At 36.2% G+C, this 24,423-nt stretch overlaps 1 protein-coding gene across 1 annotated transcript in view; it reads right to left on the reverse strand.

Moving 5' to 3' along the window:
- DIAPH3 (diaphanous related formin 3) overlaps positions 1-24,423 on the reverse strand; it is a 482,025-nt gene that overhangs the window by 212,248 nt on the left and 245,354 nt on the right. The window contains exon 20 of the mRNA XM_028105625.2: positions 11,547-11,786. Within this exon, the coding sequence (XP_027961426.1) occupies positions 11,547-11,786 (240 nt within the window). The remainder of the gene's footprint in view (positions 1-11,546; positions 11,787-24,423) is intronic.

The raw sequence follows: 24,423 nt of genomic DNA on the forward strand, positions 1-24,423 counted from the left end.
TTCATTCCAGACAAAATAATGTTACAAGATCCTGTAATAAATCATGGCCTAGTTGTCACTCTGGAGTAGAATTCCCTTGTAGCTACAATGCAAAGTTTTGAAATATTTTTAAGCTATTCAGCACAAATTTGGATGACATTTAAAGAACATTCATTGTTTTAATCACAAGGAAAATTCCTAAAATATGAGTAAATTTTTGGTGATCCTCAGAATTCAAAGGCCTTTGACCAATGACACTTAAAATCATAAGAATATTGCCAAATTAGTAACTCTGCTTCCATTATTGTGTTTCCATTATCTAAGTATGTATCAAAACAGCATGGACACTCTAGCTGTTACAGACATTGCTGATCATAAAAAGACAAAATTATGAGAATCTGTAATTGCTCCATGAACATTCTAGGAGACCCTAACTTGTGAATGGCATGAATACCATTAATATTGATAATGATTAGTATTAATAATCAAATCCATTTTTAATTATGAGTATTAGTAATAGTCAATATTAACACCATTAACACTAATACCACTGACATTATTATAGCCATAGGTCTTATGTGGCACTTATCCTGAGACCAGGAGTAGCCAAAAAAAGATATATTTAGTGCTTAAAACACACAATATCTTTATGAGGAACTGGTATTATATGCATAATTAAGGAGAAGAAAGATTTGAGAGATCATGCAGCATACTCCAGATCATATAGCAACTAACTGGTAAAGTCAAGGTTTAAACCCATGTCTGTGTGAATCCAAAGTTCATAACCCCACTACAAAATACAGTTCCTCTACAAAAATCTTGAGATTATTATGTGTCAAAAGAAACAGATTTCTCAAAACCACAGTGGATAAAAATAGTAGTAAGACAACAAAAGAACATCGATGCAATTTAAAATACTGAAGCCCTATAACCTGTTAATTCTAGCCTGGAAAGCCTCTAAAAACAGACACCTTCTCCCCCGAGGTCATCTCTAGTTCTGAGAGCATGACATTCTTTCTAGTGTTGTATCCATAAATTTAATAAAATGCCACCTGAATCTTATCACTCAAACAGAAAGCCTTTCAACATTGCTAGATTAGTGCTGACAAAATATTATATGAATATGGGTAGATGAAAAGACAGCTGTTAAGTTTAACCTTTAAAAGACTTGAACAAGTATATAGTATAACATCCTATTCCATCTAAAATCCTATGCAAAGTGATTTGTGTACATATGAAATAGTATCTCTAAATTTAAGTTAAAGGTATTCACATAAAAATAGATGTGTTAACACATACTGTCAAAGAATATATATTTTCTCAGACAGAAGGTCAACATGCCAGTAAAAACTCACTAGTGAAAACCAGTTATACAATGAATTGTTTTGATATGTGTAAACACATTAAGAAAATAATTGGCATGATTAAATTTTTTCAAAAAGATTGGTTATCTCTCTACAATGGAAATAAAAATCCTAATTCAAATAAGATGCTTCACATCATCTATGTCACCACCATAACTATTAATACCAATAATAAAACTTTCCATAATGATTTTCAAGATAGGTGAAGATCAATTGTATTAGGTAAAAAAAGATATTAGACAATTTGTGTTCATATATAAAAATAATTTATATTGTATAATTTTCATTCTAAAGTGAGAGTTGAAACATTATTAAATAAGAAAAGGCTTTATATAATATGGATTCCTATAATTATAAGCTGATTTCTTCCATATCCCCCCTCAACTTTCCCTGAATTATGTTTTAAATTTATTTCTCTTGGATTTTAGCAAACACAGAAACTACAGTGCTGAAAGCATTTTTGCTCTGTAGTAAAAATTTTAGCTTATTACATTATCTACTGTATCATTTGATGTTATTTATACAGCCTTATTCCACAAGACATTTAAAACAGCTCACTGTCCTTTAGTTAATATAAATGGATCAAATACATTAATTTTAAAATAAATGTTTTACCTTTTATTTTTTAACCACCACATTTTATTTTTTTTAAAGCAGTTTCAGCTTTACGTGAGCAGAAAATAACAGGGTTCTCATACACCTTCTCCTCCACACCGATTCCCCTACTAGTAACATTTTCCATTAGGTGTGGTACACACCACAATTGATGTGCTGATATTGATGCATCATCATTAACTTAAGATCCACTGTTTACATTAGGGTTCACTCTTCATTTACAGTTTTATGGGTTTGAAGAAGGAATAATACCATGTAACTACCATTACCCTGTCATACAGAATAGTTTCACCCCAAATTCACTGTGCTCTACCTATTCATCTCTTCCTGCTTACCTTCCCAACACAACACCTCGCAACCATGGAACTTTTTACTGTCTCTTTAATTTTCTTTCTTCCATAAAGCCAATGGTTATAATCATCCAGTATGTAGTCTTTTCAAACTGGCTTCTTTCACTTAATAGGCATTTAAGGTTCCTCCAAGTCTTTTCTTGGCTTAGGAGATCGTTTATTTTTATTACTGAATAATATTCTATTGTATGGAGGCATCACATTTTATTCATTCACCTACTGAAAGACATCTTGGTTGTTTGCAAAGTTTGACAATTAAAAATAAAGCTGCTATAAACATTTTTGTGCAGGCTTTCAACTCCTTTGAGTAAGAGTGTGATCTCTAAATCCTATGTTGAATATATGTTTAACATGGAGTGCCTGGGTGGCGAAGTCAGTTAAGTATCTGACTCTTGGTTTCAGCTCAGGTTGTGATCACATGGTCATGAGACTGAGCCCTGCATCAGGCTCTGTGCACAGCGTAGAGTGTGTTTGAAATTCTCTCTCCCTCTCCTTCTGCCCCTCCTACTCATGCTCTCTCACTAAAATAAATAAGCCTTAAAAAAAAAAAATTATGTTTAACTTGGTACCATTTTGCATTCCCTTCAGTAACGTATGAGAGTTCCTACTGTACTACGTCTTTGTCAGGATTTGGTCTCGGCCAGTGTTTCAGATTTTAGCCATTCTAATAGGTGTGTAGTGTTATCTCATTGTTTTAGCTTATAATTCTCTATTGACATATGATGTTGATTATCTCTTCATATATTTACTTGCCATTTGTAAATCTTCTTTGGTGATGTGTCTGGTCAGGTCTTTTGACCATTTCTTGTTTTCTTGCTGCTGAGTTTCAAGAGTTATCTGTATATTTTTGGATACAAGTCCTTTATCAGGTATTTTGCAAAGATTTTCTCCCAGTCTGTGGTTTGTCTTCTATCTTAACAGTGTTTTTATTGCAGAGCAGAAGTTTTTAATTTTAATGAAATCCTACTTAGCAACAGTTTCCATTCAAGGATCATGCTTTTGGTATCCTATCTAAAAAGTCACTGCCAAACCTGAGGTCACTTAAGATTTTCTCTTCTCTTCTAAAAATTGTATAGTTTGCATTTTACATTTAGGCCTATGTCCATTTCGAGTTAATATTTATGAAAGACCTGAGGTCTGTATGTAGATACATTTTATTTTGCATGTTTATGTGCACTGGTTCCAACATCACTTCTTCAAAAGATTATTTCTCAATTGAATTGCTTCTTTGTTAAAGATTTGATTGTATTTATGTGGAGTTATTTCTGAGCTCTCTATTCTATTGATCTACTTTTTTAACCAATACAACGTTTTGATTACTGCAGCTTTAGAAGTCTTCAAGTCCAGTAGTATCAGTCCATCAACTCTGTTCTTCAGTGATGTGCTGGCTATTCTGGGTCTTTTACGTATCCATATAACCTTTAGAACCAGCTTGCAATATTCACAAAGTAATTCACTGGGCTTTTGATTAGGACTGCATTGAATTTATAGATCAAGTAGGGAAGAAGAAACATCTTAAAATATTAAATATTCTTTTCCATTAACCTGGAATATCTATTTATTAGATCTTTTTCAGTTTCTTTCATGAAAGTTCTATAATTTTTCTAATAATCTTGTTCATATATTAGTATTACTCTTGTGTACTAACATAAATGATACTGGTTTCACTTTCAAGTTCCAATTGTTCACTGCTGGTATTTGGAAAGCAATTAACTTTTTTTTTTTTATGTCAATCTTATACCCTGAAACTTTGCTATGATCTTTTATTAGTTTCAGGAGATATTTTTTTTCCCTTTTTGGTTAATTCAGGGGGAATTTCTATGTAGGTAATCATTTCACCTATGAACAAAGACACTTTTATTTATTCCTTCTCAATCTAAATATCTTTTATTTCATTTTCTTGTCTTACTGCATTAGCTAGGACTTCCAATGCAATACTGAATAAGAATGATGAGCAGGGACAGCCTTTCCTTTTTCCCAATTGAAGAGGGAAAACATTCAGTTTCTTACCATTAAGAATGATGCTAGCTGTAGTGTTTGTAGATATTCCTCATCAACTTGAGGAAGTCCCCCTCTGTATTTCTAGTTTTGCATGAATGGATGTTGGATATTATCAAATGCCTTTTTACATCTGTTAACATAATCAAATGATTTTTCTTATTTAGCCTGTGGATGTAATGGATTCTGTTAAGTGATTTTCAAATGTTTAACCAGCCTTCCATACCTGTAATAAATCACACTTGGTTGTGCTATGTAAATTTTTTTATACATCATTGGTTTTGGCTTATAAAATTTTGCTGAGAATTTCTGCATCTATGTTTATGAGAGATATTGGCTAATAATTTTCCTTTCTTGTAATGTCATTGCCTTTGGTGTGCTCCCATTTTATCATCACGCTCCCCCACCTCTGCCACCTAAGAACAAATGTTCATAAATGCCACGAACTATAACTATAGAGATAATAATGCTGCACGTTTTGCCTCTATCCCAAAAACACAAGAGCAATGCAGACCCTTGACAAAGAAGAGGTAAACAGTAAGTTCCTCCAGGAATGGAGCATCTTACTCAGTTTCTGATTTTTCATTTTTAAAATGTATAAAAACAGGAGACTAGACTAAAACAGGGATGGTTGGTAAGATTCATCTTGGGTGCTACCTCTAATGGATAGCAGCTGTCTCTGAGTATGGTGTTAAGGACAATGCTGAGGCTGTGTGCTGGGGGTAAAGGAAGTTTGATAGATTAGCTAGGCTTTCCATGAGAATGGTGAGATGACAGCTCACAGTGTATTTGCTGTTCACAAGCGAAAACACTCTAATTCTAGGGAAAGAATAATTTCAAGTTACAATGCTTAACAGCAATTAAAAAAAAAGGTAATGTGAATAAAATTTATCAAAAACATTGCTTAGCAAAACCAATCAAATATTTCTTGGAAAACGCTACAGATTAATTGTGTTAATAAATGAATCAAAGGGGTTAAGAATCCTAAGTAGTTTCACATTACTTTGGAAGTCAGTATTTCAGTGACTTAATTGGCTGGATGTAAAATAAGAATGGCATTTATTATCTGCAAGTCTTTGGCCAAAAATTGCTTTACTTTCAAAGGGTGCCAAAATTCACTGGTATGATTTTGCCAATCCAATAAAGAATAAAAACCTCTCTAAAATCCTTCTAAAACACAATGCAGATGGAACAATGGATTTGTTTGGCAGAGGTCTTTCTTCAAAATAACTTCATAGAGTGAAGGAAAAGCAATATATGAGAAGCAAAATTTCACAAAAGAAGCTTCACAGTATTACTCTATATGGCTATAACAAGTGACAGGCAGAGGTATTTGTCTCCTGCTTTTTATAATGACTGAAACTCTACCTGTACAAGATAGAGCCCTGCAAAATAACTCAGGACACCGGCCATCAACTTATTTCAGTTCCACTTGTGTCTGAGATTCACACTCCACTCACTACTTTACTTCACTTTCAGAGTAGTGCTCAGCTTGGCATGAAAAAAAGCATCAGTTTTTGGAAATATTTTCACCATTCATCCTTAAGTGAAGACGAGGAATTGTTTCTTTTTTGTTTTTTATTCTTGTGTTGGTTGGGTTTTGCTTCTGTATGTTTGTTTGTTGTCTGGTTTTACACCACCAATCAGGGGTTTTCCATTCTGGGATAAAGAAGTAGGGCAGAACACAAAGTGATTCTCAGTTTAGTTTGTGCATTAAAATTACCCGGGGGACCTTTAAAAAGCCACTAATCAAGATCCACATCCATACATGCTCAAGTAATGGATCCAATGTGGAGGTGACACATCAGTATTTCTTCAAGGGTATTACAGGTTGATAATCAAGGTACTACAAGAAGAGCTGTTCATAACTTCAAGAAATCACTCACTGGAGTTGGTGGGGGGCATTAAACAAAAAGGAAATTAAACAGTTTTGTTTTTTGGTTTTTTTCCTTTAAAAACTTTCTCCACGGGTGCCTGGGTGGCTCAGTTGGGAAAGCAGCCAGCTCTGGATTTCAGCTCAAGTCTTGATCTCAGGGTCCTGGGATTAGAACCCCAGTTGGGCTCTCTGTTCAGCAGGGAGACTGCTTCAGGATTCTCTCTCCCCCTCTGCTTCTCCCCCCAACTCGCTCGAGTTCTCTCTCTAAAATAAATAAATGAATCTTTAAAAAAGAAAGAATATAAAAATCTTCTCCATCACAGCTTTGGGCAGCTTTATTCTACTTTTGGTTAGTCTGCACTTGTAAAAAGAATATATAGGGGATCAGATAAAAATTTCATGCACTTCAATGAACAAAAAAAAAAAAAATCTTTTAAATGGACAAAAAATCAAAATCAAGAGAGGACACAAAAACAAATCTTGCCTCCCACTGCCTACCCTTTTAATACCTAACTTCCAACCCCTCCACACTCCCATTACTACATATCCTTTGATGACTTCATCTTTGAGATGAACTCACTGCATGGTCTACTGCCACAGAGAATAGAAAAGTTTCCTACAAAGTGATTAATACTGATACATTTATAATGGAATCAATAATTACTTGTTTCTGCAATTTCCCCCAAAATAGCATAAACACTGGCAAAAGTAAATTATTACAATTCGTAAACTCTTCTAAAATTTATATCTACTGTCCCGATACAGCTTACTTAATTACTCAAAGAGCTACATTTTATAGCTACATCATCCAGCTGTGTTGATCAGGATAATTTGTTACTCCAAAATTACCTATCATTAGACATTAGGAAATATTAAACACATGTTATAGCCATGGTGTATGAATTGGTAACATTCACTTTTTAAATTTACAAGTTAAAACCCTCTCATATACTTTAATACGGTGTTAAACTTTGATGATTGGGTCAACTCACTCTTTTGCTAGAATACTGATCTACTTGGGGGGGGGGGGAGAAAGGTCTTTGCCCTACCAACAGGTCTAAGAAAATTAACTTCAACACTAAGCACATACGCATTTTTTCTAGGTGGGCATTTTGGTCAGGCCCTACCACTTACTGACTGAATTTCTAAGGATATGGATTTGCATTTAATCAATAGCAGGTCCTGAAAAACAGAATATAATCTCCAATTGCATATTATCCAATTCTTATATAAAGTCTAGCAGTATCTTTGGAGGACTTTATGAATGACAAGTCCATCCATTGTTTTATATATTCTAAGGTTTATCCTTTTAAATGGTCAAGCCATCAGAAAGCAAGGTACTTACGCCATTTTACTTAAACTAGGAATAGCATTATGTAACTGCAAAGTACATTTGTATCTTACCATGAGGGTTCTCCTGGAGTGTCAGACCCTAAGAGGCTCTGGTCCACACTTGTAGGGAAAGGAAAGGGGGAGGGGAGGGAGAGAGAGTTCTAAAAGAAAGATCCTAATGTAACTGATTCATTTACTGTTTTAAAGACCATGGCTCAACATATTTTTCTTTTATAACAATGCACATGCAAATTTTCTTGTGAAGTTCAGCTTTGGCTAATGAGAGAAACCTCATCTTTAGCTCATGTAAAGTTTCATTACCATTTTTGCACTTCACTGAGTCTCAAACCTAAACACCTATATCTTAATAGCTTCTCACTTATGTTTTCTTTCTCATATTTTACTTTTATACTTATTTATCATAGGCCACATCAAATCTTTAGGATAAAAAAGAGCTCACAAACCTTTCCCTCTGAACTCAGGGTTATTGTATTTAGCTATCTCAATTATAAATGTATACAAAGATGTAACACAGCCCCCCAAATTAAACTATAATGTATACAGATTTCACGATTCATGTAATTATTTCTAAATGAGGCAAAGTTAACAATTTAATATGAATTTTCATACACTTTTCATACTAGAGCTAAATTTATAAAGGGTATTTAAAAGTAAAGATTTTGAATATAGAATATTAGATGTCATATAATTACCCAGCATGTTTTAACAGATTAAAATATTACCCTGTCTTTCTACTGTCAAATAAATATGGAATTCCTTTTATGGGGGCTTATCATCAAACCAAATGCTTTATACTCAGTGTGAAAATTCAATCACAATTGTCAAAGATCAAGCTGCTACTTTTTTTTTTTTTTTTTTAAAGATTTTATTTATTTATTTGACAGAGAGAGACAGCGAGAGCAGGAATACAAGCAGGGGGAGTGGGAGAGGGAGAAGCAGGCTTCCCGCTGAGCAGGGAGCCCGATGTGGGACTCGATCCCAGGACCCTGGGATCATGACCTGAGCCGAAGGCAGACGCTTAACGACTGAGCCACCCAGGCCCCCCAAGCTGCTACTTCTGATAACATGATGAGATATCTTGTTCAATATATGCTTTCAACTTGACATGTAGGCTAATAAAAAATATAAAGTTGTAGTATTTATTTTGTTTCTTGAACAACAGAAGGCTTCTAACAGGGATGATCAAAATATCTAGTATCATTGCCTGAAAATACAGTCGACTCTTATCTGGACACAGATTAACTGGTTTACAGATAAACTATAGTAAAATAATAGCAACATGCATTGTCCTTGTAAATTACTATGCATCAGCCACTATGTATCAGTGTAAGAGGATGTCTACTTTCAACTGCATAACTAAGAGGCACAACTTTGTGTCCATTTTGTCTATTGCATTGTCATTCACTCAACAGCTATTTATTATTTACTATGCACCAGGCACTGTATCAGACCACTTGACCTCATCAATCAGACCTAATGTCTTGTCAACAGCTCCTCTTGCAAGGAAAGCATGAGGGAGGGCATATGGTCAACTCTCTGTGAGTCGACTGGAGTTCTGAGATACAAGCTCTCCAGAGGAACAGACACTTAACACTAAGAAACAAACTCCAGTTGATTTACAGGTGTAAATTCCTCCCTGACCTTGCTCTTCAGCTTGTCTGTCTTCCTTTGCTTCCCTGTTCAGGGAAAGCCTGAATCTGGCAGGTCTGCTTGCCTCCTTGCCCTTCCCCTTCCAAGTTAATTATCACCACATTCTCACAGTTTCCTAGATGCTCCTTAAATGTGTCACTTCTCTTCACCCCTCCCCCATCCTACCCTAAACCCTTCTGCCACTACCGAAGCTTGTACTTCCATTGTCTCAACATAGAGTCAGTTGCATAATAGACACACACAGTTTCAGAACATTTGCTAAATAACCACAGCAGATTCCATCACCCTCGCCATCTATCTTTTCAGCTTGAGTTCCTCAGTCACTTGCTACACATCAGCCAGTCACTGAGTCTCTCCCAACTATAGCCCTCTAGGCCATTGCTGTCCAGGAGAATACTCTACGGTGATGGAAATATGCTATATTTATGCTGCCAACACATATGGACACTTATTCACCTGAAACGTGGCGAGGGTGACTGAGGTATTTCCTAATTTTATTTAAATTTTAATTAATTTACATGTAAACAGCCCCACATGGCTCATGGTACCAGGACTGGACAGTGCAGCTCACCTTTCTTCCATACCGCTATTAGAATTACATTGCTATGGACATCTCTGAGAATATGACTTGAATTAAAGAACTAACATGTCTCTGTTAATCTTCACCATCAGGTGTGCCACTGGAGGTGCTTTTCAGTCTACACCAATTTACTATTTCATTTCCATTTTCTCCACGCCTCTCCCGCCGAAGCTTCCGATCATTTGGTGGACTCACATAGGCCACGATATGACCCTTCATGCCAACTGAGGGCTATTGTCTAGAATGCCTTTCCTTCTCAGGAATATCCACTCATACTTCCAGATCCAGTTCAAATTCCTATTCCTCTCTGAATGCTTAGCTGTCCTCCCTTAACCGAGCTAGCCTCTCTCTCTCAACTCTGTTGCCATAACTTTTTGTTTAGAGCTCTATTAAACATTTTAATCATAATGGTTTACATGTGAAAAACAGGGGTTCTGTGTATGCCACATAAATAATTACATCCTTTCAATGAGATGATCAGGTCAAGCATTGAGCACAAGAATAAGTAAGCACCCCTTAAATGTGCAAAGTTTTCAATACATGTATTATGAATTGCAGCCCCCATGCTAGGGATCTTAACTGAATATATCAGGCTCAGAAAATGAGAGGAAAAAAGATGGAGATGGAGTTAAGCAAGCTCACAAGCTGTTGATACCAAGGGGAGGCTTAGGTCAGGAAAACTGTGTAAGGAAAGTCATGAAAGCACTGAGAGATCAACTATTCAAGCAAACCCAAAGCTAAAACTGGACTTGTTTCTCACCTTCCCTAAGTGGCAATAGCAACACAGGTCTCCCCAGCTCCCCAAAAGTAGAGCGTTCCCATGAAACCTTTCATAAACCAAATGGCGTAAAGCAGAGAAGCAATCACCATTGCGTAAAAGCGGAAATCCTGTTTGGATTTCATTTTGGAAACAGGTGTATGCTAATGTAGGTCTTTTATACAAGTGAAGTTGCGTGAAGTGAACTTCTGGACAGTGGGGAAAACCAGTTATCAAATTCCTTAATCAGGTAGCACAGATGTTAGAGCAGGTGAAGAACAAAAGAAAGCTTTTCTTATGATGTGTAACGGAGAAGGATTTGTTGTAAGCAGATCAATAAAGCACTATTACTATGGCCCGCTTCTGAGGAAAGAGCTCTGTTACATAAAACAGTGAATATATTTGCCGTAAGGACATTTAACCTGTGGAAGAACCCAGGAGAAAAAAAGAAACAAATCTCTAAACTTACTTAATTCTCACATCCTTTAAAATTGTATTTAGATAGAAACATTTCAAAATCATCAATGACATCTGAGGCATGTTTATTCCTAATAAAATGATTTTCCCTTTATATAAAGCAGTCTCATTCTTTTCTCCCTTTAGTCAGTTTGCAAAAAAAAAAAAAGCAAAGAAATATTTAAATACTAAAGGTAAAAAATGTAGTGGCAAGCCTAAGCAATTCTCAATATATCTATACCATCATTTGAGCTACCTGAAATGAATATTAGATTTAAATAATATTTTGATGTCCCATTTCATTAGTTCGGGAAAGCATAGGTTTACAACATAATTCTGTTATTAAACAAAATCCTTCCATTGAATTTGCAGATCAGAGAAAATTAATATTTGGATTTAGCTCTGAGGTTGAGTAAATTAGCTCAGTTCTCTCTGGGTTTGGGTTCATGGGTTCCTTCAAATTCTTGATAAAAGCACATCAAAATAAAAATATTTAAATAATGTAATCAGGGCTGACATTTCCAAGTAGGTGTTCAGGCAAATATGTGTTTTTAAAAAACGAACTCACTTTACAGAGAGAGCTAAGGTTAAATCCGAAGGTTTGAGCATTCCGGGAGCCAGCATTCATGTAGTTTCCCATTAGCAACACAAGTTCCAGCAACTTGCGGAAGCTTTTGCTCTGCTTTATCTCCTCGCAGGCAGTACTGACAGCCATGGTGTCAGGTTTGATGTTGTTCACCTGCTCTTCAAACTGCAGCTTAAAGAGAATAGCACTGAGCCGTGGCCGTAGTCTCTTCACATTGCTCATCTGATTGAAAAGAAAATAGCAGATTCCCTTTAAAATGCATGGTATACTTTAGTACTGTATGATTGCGAGTAATCTGGGACAATTTATTGCTATGACAGTGCCGAGGAAGCAATATGTCCCTTCAAACTGATAGCAGGGAGAGAGAAGAGCCCTGCTTGTTTTTGTGTGCAATCAAGAGTCATTCCTCAAAGAAGAAAAATTAACAGTTTAGATGCCCAATAGAAAGAAAGCTTTAATTCAATGACAATGGTCAGGTAATCAAGTATATATAATTTAACAGAAACCAAATTTAAAAAGGTAACAGGGTACAGAGGCAACAAAGTACAAAGCATTCCTACCATTAATTTTTGTTCAATATTGAAAATGTGGGGTCATGTTTAAAACATTCAGAAAGGTCTAAAGAGGGTTTGTTTTCTTCAAATAGTAACCGCTGTCCTCAGAAGCCCTGCTGACTAACAGTATGTGTTAGATGGAGGGAAAGTAAATAGGTCCCAATTTGTACTAAATTGACTTTCTTGAGAAACAGTCAAGTAGAAGGACTCCTGATGCACACTAAATTAGCAGGGTTGGTGTTGGGGAACATGGGCATAGCCAGAGACAGAAGCCACACAGAGGCACAGGTCCATCCCATGCCACGTGAACCCTGTTCGGGACTCTGGGTTCCCTTGTTGCAAATGTTGGGGGTTGAAGACTTTAGAAAGAACAAAAAGGCTAGAGAGTCAGAGAGTTCTTGCCTTGAGCTGACTCCCGTGTGTTCTAACACAAGGGAGGAGAACAGCCATTTAACTGGAGGCTGGAGACAAAGGGCATTTAAGCTATGAATTCCTTGGCCAAATATACTAAGAATTTGAGACTTAAAACACCTTGATGAGGCAATAACAGTGAAACTATTAAATTTCAACAACTATTATAATATCAAAAGCAGTGAGAAGCAAGGTCAGGAAAAAAAAAATAGTGACAGAACACCTGAGGGTTAAAATAGGGAATACTTGCGTCAGTCACAGACCCTAAAGGAAAAAAGTAAAGGACGTCACAGAAAGCTTATAGGATTTCTGTTCAGGAGGCACAAGACTATCTGCTCATAATATAATGACTGTTATTAAAAATTAAATAGACCAGACAAAAGCCTGAACTGACTAGATTCAAAAAGCTATAAGAGACACTGCTTGGCTGCAACCGACGGTATAGCCCGGCACCCCCATGTAACCGCAGCTGAGCAATAAGGGGTTAGCTCTCCATAGATACCACTGAGGGAAGTGTCCGTGGGACCGAATCCATACAGTGACTGAAAAGTTTCATAGTCAATAATATAAAGAGATAAATCACATTTAGTGTTCTCCCCAGCCACCTGGCAGATTAAACGTTTAAGTGTATACAGCCAAGATGCTAAGAGTTCAACTAATGTAGTTAATGACTCCCCTCTACAAAGAGCTTTGAGAAATATCTTAAAATTCCCAGAGCTCAAGGAATGTCTTCAAATTTGCCTGTCTAGAGGAAATTTTTCTTTTCTTCCTACAAGAAAGTAGAAAGACTGTAAGCTCAAATAAGACTAAAAAAACAAAGCAAAAACTAATAATGGTTCCATAGAATAAATATAAAATGCTAGAAAGATAAAATGAAGCTCTATTAGAATACCAATTCCGAGTGGGCATGAATACTTCAGTTTGGACCTCTATGTCCAGCACACAAATTAGAGTTAAACAGTGATTACTTCTCATAAAGTCATTTCATATGTCTTAAATGTTCCCAAATGGGCTAAATTCCCTACGTTTTTATCCTTAAACGTTGCAAATGGCATTCATATGATATTGGGCCAATTCTGTATAATGCTCTATTACATTTAATAGATCCCTCAGAAGAGTAAAACAAAGGAGTAATCACCTGAGTACACACAGTTACGGTCATTCAAAAGGTGTATGATGCACCCATGGCATGTTTTTGACCTGTGCCCTCATTCATGATACTTTGTTACTTTGCAGTAAACATGAGAAGTATCCCAGGAAAATATTAGTACTACAAAATATATTACTTTTAACCTATATTAATGTACTTTATGCACAGAGAGAAAAAACTCTGCCTAAATGCTTATATTATACTGCCCCCAAATATGTTAAAGATTTTCTGCTGACAAGCAAACCATATGTAGCCAGTATAAAGTAATTAATTTTCCTAGAAAAATATAACTTAGATTTGTATGAATAATGAGTCTAGCTGGTACTGGGGACAGGCACCTTGAAAAGACAGAGTAAGTGTATGATGTAATGCAGAACCAAATGCTATGAGTTCATGAAAAAGCCTGACAAAGCAAAGTCAGGAAAGAAAATCTAAAAAACACATCTTGGAGCAACAACTTTTAAAATTAGACATCCTTTGCATACTGTTTTTCCTTCCAAATTTTAAAAAATATTTTGACAAATATGAAATAAATTTATTTCAGTGAACAAAATCACTGAGCTGGAAAAGAACCTGAGGGATCACCTGGAGCTCGTTAAGGTCTTGAGTCCACTACTGAAGAGCCTACTCTGATCCTCCAGGACACATGACTGTCCCTGTTACTTAAAAACAAAACCAAACCCGTAAAGAACGCTAATGTTCTAAGATTTAAGATCTAGATCTATGATAATCACAGGGTTCTTTTTGTCATTAATCAAATCAAGGTCTTTTGTCACATAGGATCAGAAAAGGTTTAAAAATTAGTTTTGTTTTTTTTTTAATTCCTGAAGACGATGTTTCTTTGTCACTTCACATGATCCATCAACCACAGGACTTGCATTGTTTGCTTGCTAAGGAACCTCTCATTTGTCTGAGGCTGGATGCAAAAACGGAGCATTATAGTGCTCAAATAATCTTCTCTATGGTAACAAAGTCGCTACAGAGGAGGAGAAGAGTTAAAAAAGTTTAACTTTAAGATAGTTAATAATTACAATGCTAAAAGAAATTAGAATTCCTCTTTCACAGAGGTATCCTTTCAATTTATCGTTACGGAGTCTTAGTAATATAAACTCATATCACAAAACTCTGACAATAATGAACTGTGACCTGAAGATCAATCTAAAGCATAAAAAAGAGAGTGAAAATAATTTGATTTCACTATTGTCTGAAAGCAGGGGGCAGAGTTCCTGCAATCTCCCCACCCCATGACCAGAGATGGCCCATGCCCCAATGAGAATACCTTTCCAACAGTGACTGGTGAAAATCAAACCACAAGCGAATGCCAAGGGTGATCTTTATAGACATACTTGGGTTTGTTGGCAATGGGAGTGTTGTCAGAGAAGAGATGAAATGAAAGACCTTTAGAGAATAATGAACCAACAGGTACTGACTGAATGCCCACTCAGCGCTGTGTGAGTCACCTAAGTCATGAATTCCACCCTTAGATCATCCAAGTCTTTCCATCTGTCTTAAAGGGTAAAAAAAAGTAGTAGTAGTCCCCAGGAAGATGTCATCTTCCATCATCTCATTGTGATTATGTTTTTCACATGTAATTTTAATGTCATCCATTGTCTTATTGGGGAAAAAATAGAAGTAGACATTTTTATACCAACTATGTCTAATATCATATCTGGTTCTCTTTATTTCTTTTATAGATAAGAGATATTCAGAAACTGGCTTAGTCAACTTGCTGGGACACCTGGGTGGCTCAGTCGGTTAAGTGTCTGCCTTTGGTTCAGGTCATGATCTCAGGGTCCTGGGATCGAGTCCAGCATCAGGCTCCCCGCTCCATGGGAAGCCTGCTTCTCCCTCTGCCTGCCGCTCCCCCTGCTTATGCTGTCAAATAAATAAAATCTTAAAAAAAAACTTGTTGGGTCCCCCCCACCCTCTTGCCCTCAGACTTGCATAGGCTTCCCTCAAAAGAAATTTCAGTACATTCTCCGTATCTTCGTTATTCTTCCCTAAAGTTGTTTTAAAACTATTTTAACCGTTCATTTAGCTAACACTACAATTAGCCAACTGATTGAAAAGCCACTCACTTCAGTCTTGACTGGCCACTCTAAACCTTTACTTCATAGACTTTGTACATATGTCAGGAATAACAGAATATGATTTCACAAAGTTTTAAGGACTCCTTCGAGGTCACATGCAGGTAGGACACGGCCCTCGGGCTAACTTGTTGCCAATCACATGTGCGTGCCACTCAGAGCATCACAGTGTGGAAATTAATAACCACAACTTAAAAACTATCTGACAAACTACTCCTTTGCTTTTCCAGGAGTATGAATGGACTTTAACTGCGCCACAGTAGTTATTAGACAAAACACTAGAGTTGACCCTGCTGTGAGCACTGCCTGCTACGACTTCGGACTCCTTTCCTTTCCCAACTACCTCCTGTTGTGCTGATTTTTTAGTATTTTCCAGATTCGTGTTTGTTGTCCCCTTACACTGCATTCTCCACTCATACTTTATTAGCTAATTCTTCTGTTCCCTGTGGGAGAGGTGCAAGACGCAAGGAGAATGTGAAAGAACAAATGCTTCGTTGTCCGAGACAAGACCAGAGAAAATGACAAAGGGTTGAGGAAGGAAAGCGACATCCAAGAAAGCAATGTGAATCTATTAACACAATTAACACACTTAGAAAAAGGTTTTTAACTTGATTTCTTAAGCTAAACTACATAAAAAATATCTACCCTTTACTATTGGTTGGCCACTATTTTCAAGACTTCCAGAATGCTCAGGAAAAAAGAACAGTTTGTTTCATGTCAAGAAATGCATCTGAAGGGGCACATAGGTGGCTCAGTTGGCTGAGCATCCCTCTTGCTAAGGGTTTAGGTCATGACCTCAGGGTCTTGAGATAGAGCCCCACATTGGGCTCCACACTCAGCAGTGAATCTGGCTGAGGTTCTCTCCCTTTGCCCCTTGCCCCGCTCACTCACTTGTGCTAAGATAAACAAAATCTTAAAAAAAAAAAAAAAAAGAAATGCATCAAAAACTTAGCTATTTAAGCACCTTATGCCTGGGTAGTGCTAAGAATATAAAAAAAATTTTTTTTAATAAATGTGCCCTTATGATATTAAAGCTCTGAAGCTAAAATTATTTTTTAAAAACTACAAAACAGCAACCTACTTTTTTTTTTATTTTTTTCATAGGAGCAAAGCCAAGAATTATTCAAAAATTATTAAAAGGATAAAATGTATACTCCTCTAGCTGGTCAAGAAATAGAAAATTGGTTATAGCCATCAGATATCGCTTATCTTTGCTTATAAGTACTTATCAATTCTAGACCATTAAGGATTTCATAAGAGGTCCAGAGGAGTTCTGTCAATGCTCAGGATCTGTAAGTTGGAAAGCTAGAGAGTGAGAGACTTATTTAATTTGGCAGTCTTAGCAAATACTCTTAACACAGAAGCTTCATCGCTGATGAATTAAAAAGCTGGCATTAAACCCAGAACCATTCTGGTGTCTTAAATTCATTCATGTCTGCTTCCAGACAATCCCCACCCTGCCATAGGAAACCAAAGTTTTGATTTCTACCACAATAGTTTAGTTTTGCCTGTTCTTGAAATATGTATTAATAAAACTTTCAGTAAACACTTTTCATGTCTGGCTTCTCTCACTGAATAAAATGACTTTGAGATTCATATACATGTAGTGTGATTCAGTTCTTTACTCGTTTTATTAATGAGTAAGATTTCATTGTAAAAACATACCAAAAATATACCATGTTAAGGGACTCTCTTTTTCTAGTCTGGGGCAATGTAGGGGTTGAGTTACACAGGGAACTGAAAAAATGGTATGTCAGGTTCTAACCCCAGGTCCTGTGAAGTGACTTTATTTGGAAAGAAGATCTTTGCTGATGTAATTAAGGATCTGCACAAGATCATGCTGGATTTAGGGTGAGCTCTAAATTAAGTGACTGATGTCATTTTAATTAAAAAAAAAAAAAAAAAAAAAAAGGAGGGCGAGAGAAACACGCAGGAGAAGGCAATGTAAGGGAGGAGAGACTGGAGTCCTCCTACCGGCTAGGAAACACAGAGCTGTGACTGGGAGCGGCTACAAGTGACAAGACAGGCAGGGAACAGATTCTTCCTCGAAGCCTCCAGAAGGAACCAACCTGGCAACACCTCGATTTAGGATTTTGGGTCTCCGGAAATGTGAGAGAATAAATGTGTTGCTTTTAGCCGCCACAGTTGTGGGCATTTGTTAGGAGGCCCATGGAAACTAACACAGGACATTGCGAATATTCTTGTATGAATCTTGTCATTTCTATTAAGTATCTAAAAATTGAGTAAAAATGTATGCTTTATAAGAAATTGTTAAACTGTTTTGCTAAGTGGTTTCTACCGCTTGAAGCCTGTTTTATATTTTATCTTTACATGTTAGGTCTATATTCCATTCCTTATTATCCTGTGTAATATGATGCAAGACTCGGGATTCATTTCAGTTCATAAGATATCCAAGCATTGCAGTACAGTTAGATACAAAAAAGTTCCTTAACCCATTCACTAGCCTTGAAGTCTCTGTTGAAAATCAGTTGATGGTATTTTTGTGAGTTTATTTCTAAACTTTCTAGAAGAAGTTTGTGTATTTTTAAGCCAAAATGTTACTGCCTTGATAGCATATCAGTAGTCTATGTCTTCCAAGTGTGTTCTTTTTTCAAAACTTACTTTAACTCTTCTAGGTCCTTTGCATGCCATATGAATTTTTTGTAACTTCCTGTCAATTACTATAATAAAACCTACTGGGATTTTGATTGGGAATGTGTATCATATATTAGAAATCTAAGATCATTTGAGGGAAAAATGAAATCTTAATACTGAGCCTTCCACTCTATGAGCCTGGTAAATATCTCATTTACAATTTCTTTAATTTCTCTCAGCAATATCTTATGGCTTTCGGTGTAGAAAATTAGGTTTTAGTGAATTTTCTTCATAAGTATTTTAAGTTTTGGAGCTGAAGTAAATAGTACTATTTTGCTTTCTAGTATATCATGGCTTATAGAGAAAAATACAACTTATTCGAGTATATGGATTATTCTGTGATTTTATTAAATGCACTGGTTACTTCAACCAAGTTTGCTTATGTGAATTCCTAAGGGATTTACAATAATCAGGTCACTTAAGATAAAGGTGGCTTATTTCCTCATTTCCAACGCACAGGCCCTAAATTTCTTTTCCTTTTCTTACTATACAGATTAAAACATGCATTATAATGCTGAATAGAAGTGTAAGAATAGATAGCCTTGCCTGGATTCCAATCATAAATGACAAAGCATTTATTCTTTCACCATCAGTTATGAGGAGAGTTACAGGTTTTCCGTGGATATCTTTTATCAGGTTGAAGAAGTTCCTTCTACTTCTAGTTGCTAAGAATTTTTATTTATCATAAATTCAAATTCTGAACACTTCTCATTTTGCATCTCCTTAGATAATGTGATTTTTCTCCCCTTTTCCTGGTAATACAGCTAACTACATTCATTTTTAAATGTTAAGCCAACCTGTATCACTTGGTCATGACATATTCTTCACGCACTGAAATATTTGATGTAAAAATATTTTATTTTTGCATATATGTTCAAGTCTAATTCTCTGTACTGAAATTCTTTTGACTGTTATCTGTAATTTAAGAATTTGGTGTTATTTTTCAGTGTTTGCATTCAGTTCAAAATAGCTTTTTCTTTGACACACAATTAAAAACCACATTATGCAATTTTCAAAGAGATGTTCCATTATTACAGTCCAGTTTAGTTTTAACAGAAAACCTACTCAGCAAGATTTTAATCTTCTGAAAATTACCAAGATACATTTTACATTCCCATATGGCCTACTCTGGTGAACATTCCATGTCTATTTGAGAAGAATGCATATTCTGCAGTTGTTCTGAGGAAGCCCCACAGATACTAGAACAAGACAGTTGACAGAACTGTCTTCTTGATTTTCTATGTATTTACTTTTTGGGGGGAGGAAGGGGGAGTCTTTTTTCTAGAATTTACTGAAAAAGGGACATTAAAGGCTAGGGTTAAGGAGTTATCTATTTCTCCATTTAATTCAGCCAGTTTGTTCCTGATGAATTTTGATACTGTTATTAGGAGCTTATATATTTAAGATGATTATTCCTGGTAAATTACTCCTATCATTTGTAATATCACTATTTTTTGTAATAGGCTTTGCCTTGAAGTATACCTTCTCTGAAATATACATAGCTAGGCTACTTTTCTTATTGTTGCCGTTCTACATGTGTCCCCCCTGCTTCTCAACTACAAAAGCCAGAAAAGATGAGAGAGATGTAATCAAGCAATTTTTAGTATTCCATTTTATTTCTTCTACTGGCTTCTGAGGTTCTGTCTTTCATTATATTTTTTTCTGGTTGCGCTAAGACTAGCAAAATGCATCCTTACATTACTGATATACATCCTTATGTATCCGTCTACTTAGCGTTACTCTGAAGTCAATACTGCACCTATACATGTTTTCCTTTTCCTGCCTCAGCCTTCCTCCATTTCATACCACCTGATCCATTTCAGCTGTGTAATGTTTTAACAGCACAATTCCATTTGTTGTGCCCCCATCATTTGTGCAATCACCATCGTTATCTTTTACTTCTATGTACATTATAAGCCCCATCCTGCCGTGTTTTTTTAATTATCAGTTTTAAGTAATTTATGAAAAGAAAACAGTTTACTATTTCAGGCACTCTTCATTCCTTTTTGTGGATCTAGAGTTTCCATCTGGTATCATTTCCCTTTGGCTCAAAGGACAACCTTTAGCATTTCTTGTAGGACAGGTCTGATAGCCACAAACTCTCTCAGTTCACTAAAAATGTCTATTTTACCCTATTTTGGGAAGGGTATCTAATAAAGAAAAAATTTTGAATTTAAAAGGTTTCTTTTTTATTATTATTTCAACACCTTACATCCTTCTGTTAACTTGGCTTTCCATTATTTCTGCAAAGTCAGCAGAATCTCTCGTTATCCCATAGTGTCTCTCCCCCACCCCAACCAGTCCTCACCCCAACCCCCTGCACCAAATTACTTTCACGATTTTTTATCTCTGGCCTTCAGCACTTTGACTAGGATGTGCCAAGGTGCCTTTTTCTTTACATTATCCTGGTTGGAACATGCTGAGCTTCTTGAACCTGAAATTTCTATTTCTCACTCAATTTGGAATTTCTTGGCCATTATTCTTCAAATATTTTGGCAGCCACAATCTCACTCTCTTCTCCTTCGGGGACTCCAATTACAGGTGTTTTGGATGACTGGTATTTACCCAACAACATCTAAGGTTCTGTTCATTTTTTACACAATTTTTTTTTTTTTGCCTACACTCTTAAGATAAAATAACCTCTATAGAGCTCCCTTCAAACTCACTGACTCTTCTGCTCTCTCCAATATACCATTAAACCTACACACTAAATATTTCAATTCAGTTATTAAACTCTTCAGTTTGAGAATTTCCGTATGGTCAATTTTTATAGTTTTCATTTCCCTGCAGAGATTTCTCAATTAAGACCATGTTTTTTAATTCCTTGAAGATAATTTCCTTTAGTTCTTTGAACATATAATATCCACAGTAAAGTCTTTGTATGTGAAATTTGAAATCTGGGCCATCGTAGATCTGGTTTGATTTTTTTCTTTGATGATGGATCACATTTTTTACTATTTAATATTATAATATTACAACTGTTGAGTTATAATATTCTTTTGAAGAATGTTCATTTTAAAAAAAAATTATTTAAATTCAGTTAACATATAGTATATTATTAGTTTCAGAGGTAGAATTTAGTGATTCATCAGTTGCATATAATACCCAGGGCTCATTATATCAAGTGCCCTCCTTAATGCCCATCACCCAGTTACCCCATCCCTCCTACCCACCTCCCCTCCAGCAACCCTTGGTTTTATAGTTAAGAGTCTCTTATGATTTGTCTCCCTGTTTTTGTCTTTATTTTTCCTTCCCTTCCCCTATGTTCATCTGTTTTGTTCATATGGTATTTATCTTTCTCTGACTTAAATTATGCTAAGCAAAATAAGTCAAAGAATGTTCATTCTTGTTTTAGCAGGCAAATCACTGCGTGATCACCGTAAGTTGTACAGGCCTGAGTTACACACTGTTAGTATAGCTGGTCGAAGTCAAAGGAGTTGCCTTAGCCCCTCTAACTTGGTAGGATTATCTCCCAACTTTCTTCCCAGAGGAGTCCACAAGACTTGATTATAGGTTTCCTTAAGGTGGGTCTAGAGTAGGTACTTCTTTAGGGTGTGGTCCTCAATCCCAAAGTATAACCTTTCCAGTTGTTTGAGTAAATGCCAAGTGAGTAAATGAGGTGCTAAGACGACTTCTCTATTTTGGCAGAGCCAGAAATCCAATGCCTCCCAGCAATGCTGGACCTCTAGGATCTCTGCTCCACTCGCAACCTGCAGCAAGTGCGGTGTGACAAATCTTGTTCAACATAGGAACAGTCCGGCCTCCAGGCACAGACGCCTGGAGATCTGCACAAAGACTACCAGAGGCCCTTTCTGCACAATCCCCGCCCCCCCTTTCACTGCCCAGCAGATTTCAGCTGTTTCTCTTGCTAGATATTCTGATCTCCGCCTCTTCTGCTTAGAGAAAAACATAGCTTCTGTTTAATCCCCAGCTCTCTGTGCTGTTAACTGTAAACCTTTCACTAGGCCAAAAGCTGGGCATTCATGAAGTCAGGATTAGTTTACTTTCTCAAGGCTTGCAAATTTTCCATTACTGGTTGTCTACTGCCTTACAATAGACAACTTTCATATTTTGCCTAGTTTTATCTTTGTTAATAGTTTACACAGCTTTTGTTAATTTATTCCTAAGTATTTTGTTTTCATGTTACTGTAAATGGAATTTTAAAAACTTCTAATTTCAGTTTTAAGAATACCAAAAAAGAGACTTTATCCAAATTAACCGGCTAGTTCTATTTTGTCCTATTTGCTTTATCTTACTCTCTCTCTCCCCTGCCATCTTATACACACACACGGTTACAGTGATGCTCACCAGTTCTTCCTATATAAAGTTACTACACTTTTCCTTTATAACTAAATAAGCAATTTGTAGGGAGATACTTTAAGTCTATGTGAATAGTATGTATGTAATACATTTTCATAAAATTTTCACCTTTGTGTTAGTGGGGACAGTCCATTGAGTAGAATATTATTTACACAATTTTATTAAAAATGCACTTTAAGACCCTTTCAGCAGGCCTCGCAAATGAGACACAAAGCAGCCAACAGCCAAAATTACACCTTAGGCCACAAGTGTGATGCAACTGCCTGGCCCTACAGTAACTCAGTTCCTTGAGTCCAGCTTCCCCCTTTCCATTATGTTTCCAAAGCAGTCTCAGAAGAGAATGTGGAAACCTATATAATGAGATTTGCAGAATACAGAAAACACTTCCCAGGCACTAGATGATACTTGGATCTAAAAAAGCAACCTTAAAACAATGCTGTTTGCAAAGTGATGAATCGTAAGAGACCTTTTTGCTTATAACTACAAAATGCTTTAGGCTTTATTTCAAATGAATGATGTATGGCTAGTAATTAGTATGTGACTGTAATGATGTTCTGTTTTGTTTTTGCAAATGGAACAAATCAAGCAGATTGTGCCATAAAATTTCAATACCACATAGAGGGTCTAACTAGAAAGCATCATGTTTCCATACCAAAAAAACTACATTTCCTATTATGGGCTTAAATGCCCCACTTTTCAGTTGTCTATTTAGAAGATTTAAAATCCCAAAGAAAATCCCCAATTTCTAAAAACTTAATTTCAAGTTCAACAATTTCAGCTCCCACTTGAATGTTCTAAGTAATTTGTATCTATTATTAACCTGAAGTTAATCTTTAAGTACTAAAAATAAATTTCGAGTAATGAAGCATACAGAAACCACCACTAAAAACAACTTCAGGTACAGTGGGCACTTACAGCAAACAGAAACACAAGAGCAGTGGCCACCCCAAGAAATGGGAATATTACCTTTTAGTGGCATAAAAGTATGAGTTCATAGCAGGGCAGTAATAGTTACTCGTTGAGCGAACAAGTTGCCTCATTTATGAAATGGTAATCCCTACTTTTGGAGTTATATGAGAGTCAGATAAAATTACTCGTTGGTTTATATATCAAATATTTATTGAACATTTACTATGTTCACTGTTCTTGGCCTTAGAGATTCACATTAAAAACAAGATGAGAAGGACCTCGTCCAAATGGAGTGTACTATAAGTAATCAGGCAGAGAAAGGAAGAGAAAAAGAGAAGAAGACAAGATCCTTTTAGATAAGGACAAGTACTATGACGAAGTAGGGTACAGGAGATAGATAATGATGGGGAGATCATTATGATGTGCTCTCATTACAAAGTGGAATTTGGGCTGAAGCAGAGCGAGCTGCAAGAGTAAAGGCAAATCTAAGGCAGGGACAGCAAGTGAATAGGACAGCAACACAGTAAATAAGGGAGCAGTAAACTATGAGTTTCAAGAAATAGATACTCCATCATCTTACAAAGTATAATAAAATTAGAAACCATTCGAAATTGCAAAGGAAAATTCCTCTTCTGGCCAAAGATGGAAAAACAGGGACTAGACATATGCCTGAAGCAATCGTTTTCAGACAATGGACACCAGGCAGTGTGGGACAGTGGCACCTGAGAAAGGAGAAACAAGGTGAACACTAGGACTGTGCCAACTCACTTTTT

The sequence above is a fragment of the Eumetopias jubatus genome, unplaced genomic scaffold (assembly GCF_037043125.1).
Source record: "Eumetopias jubatus isolate StellerSeaLion01/CBP00866 unplaced genomic scaffold, mEumJub1_p1.0 scaffold_3, whole genome shotgun sequence".
In the NCBI taxonomy this organism is placed as follows: domain Eukaryota; kingdom Metazoa; phylum Chordata; class Mammalia; order Carnivora; family Otariidae; genus Eumetopias; species Eumetopias jubatus.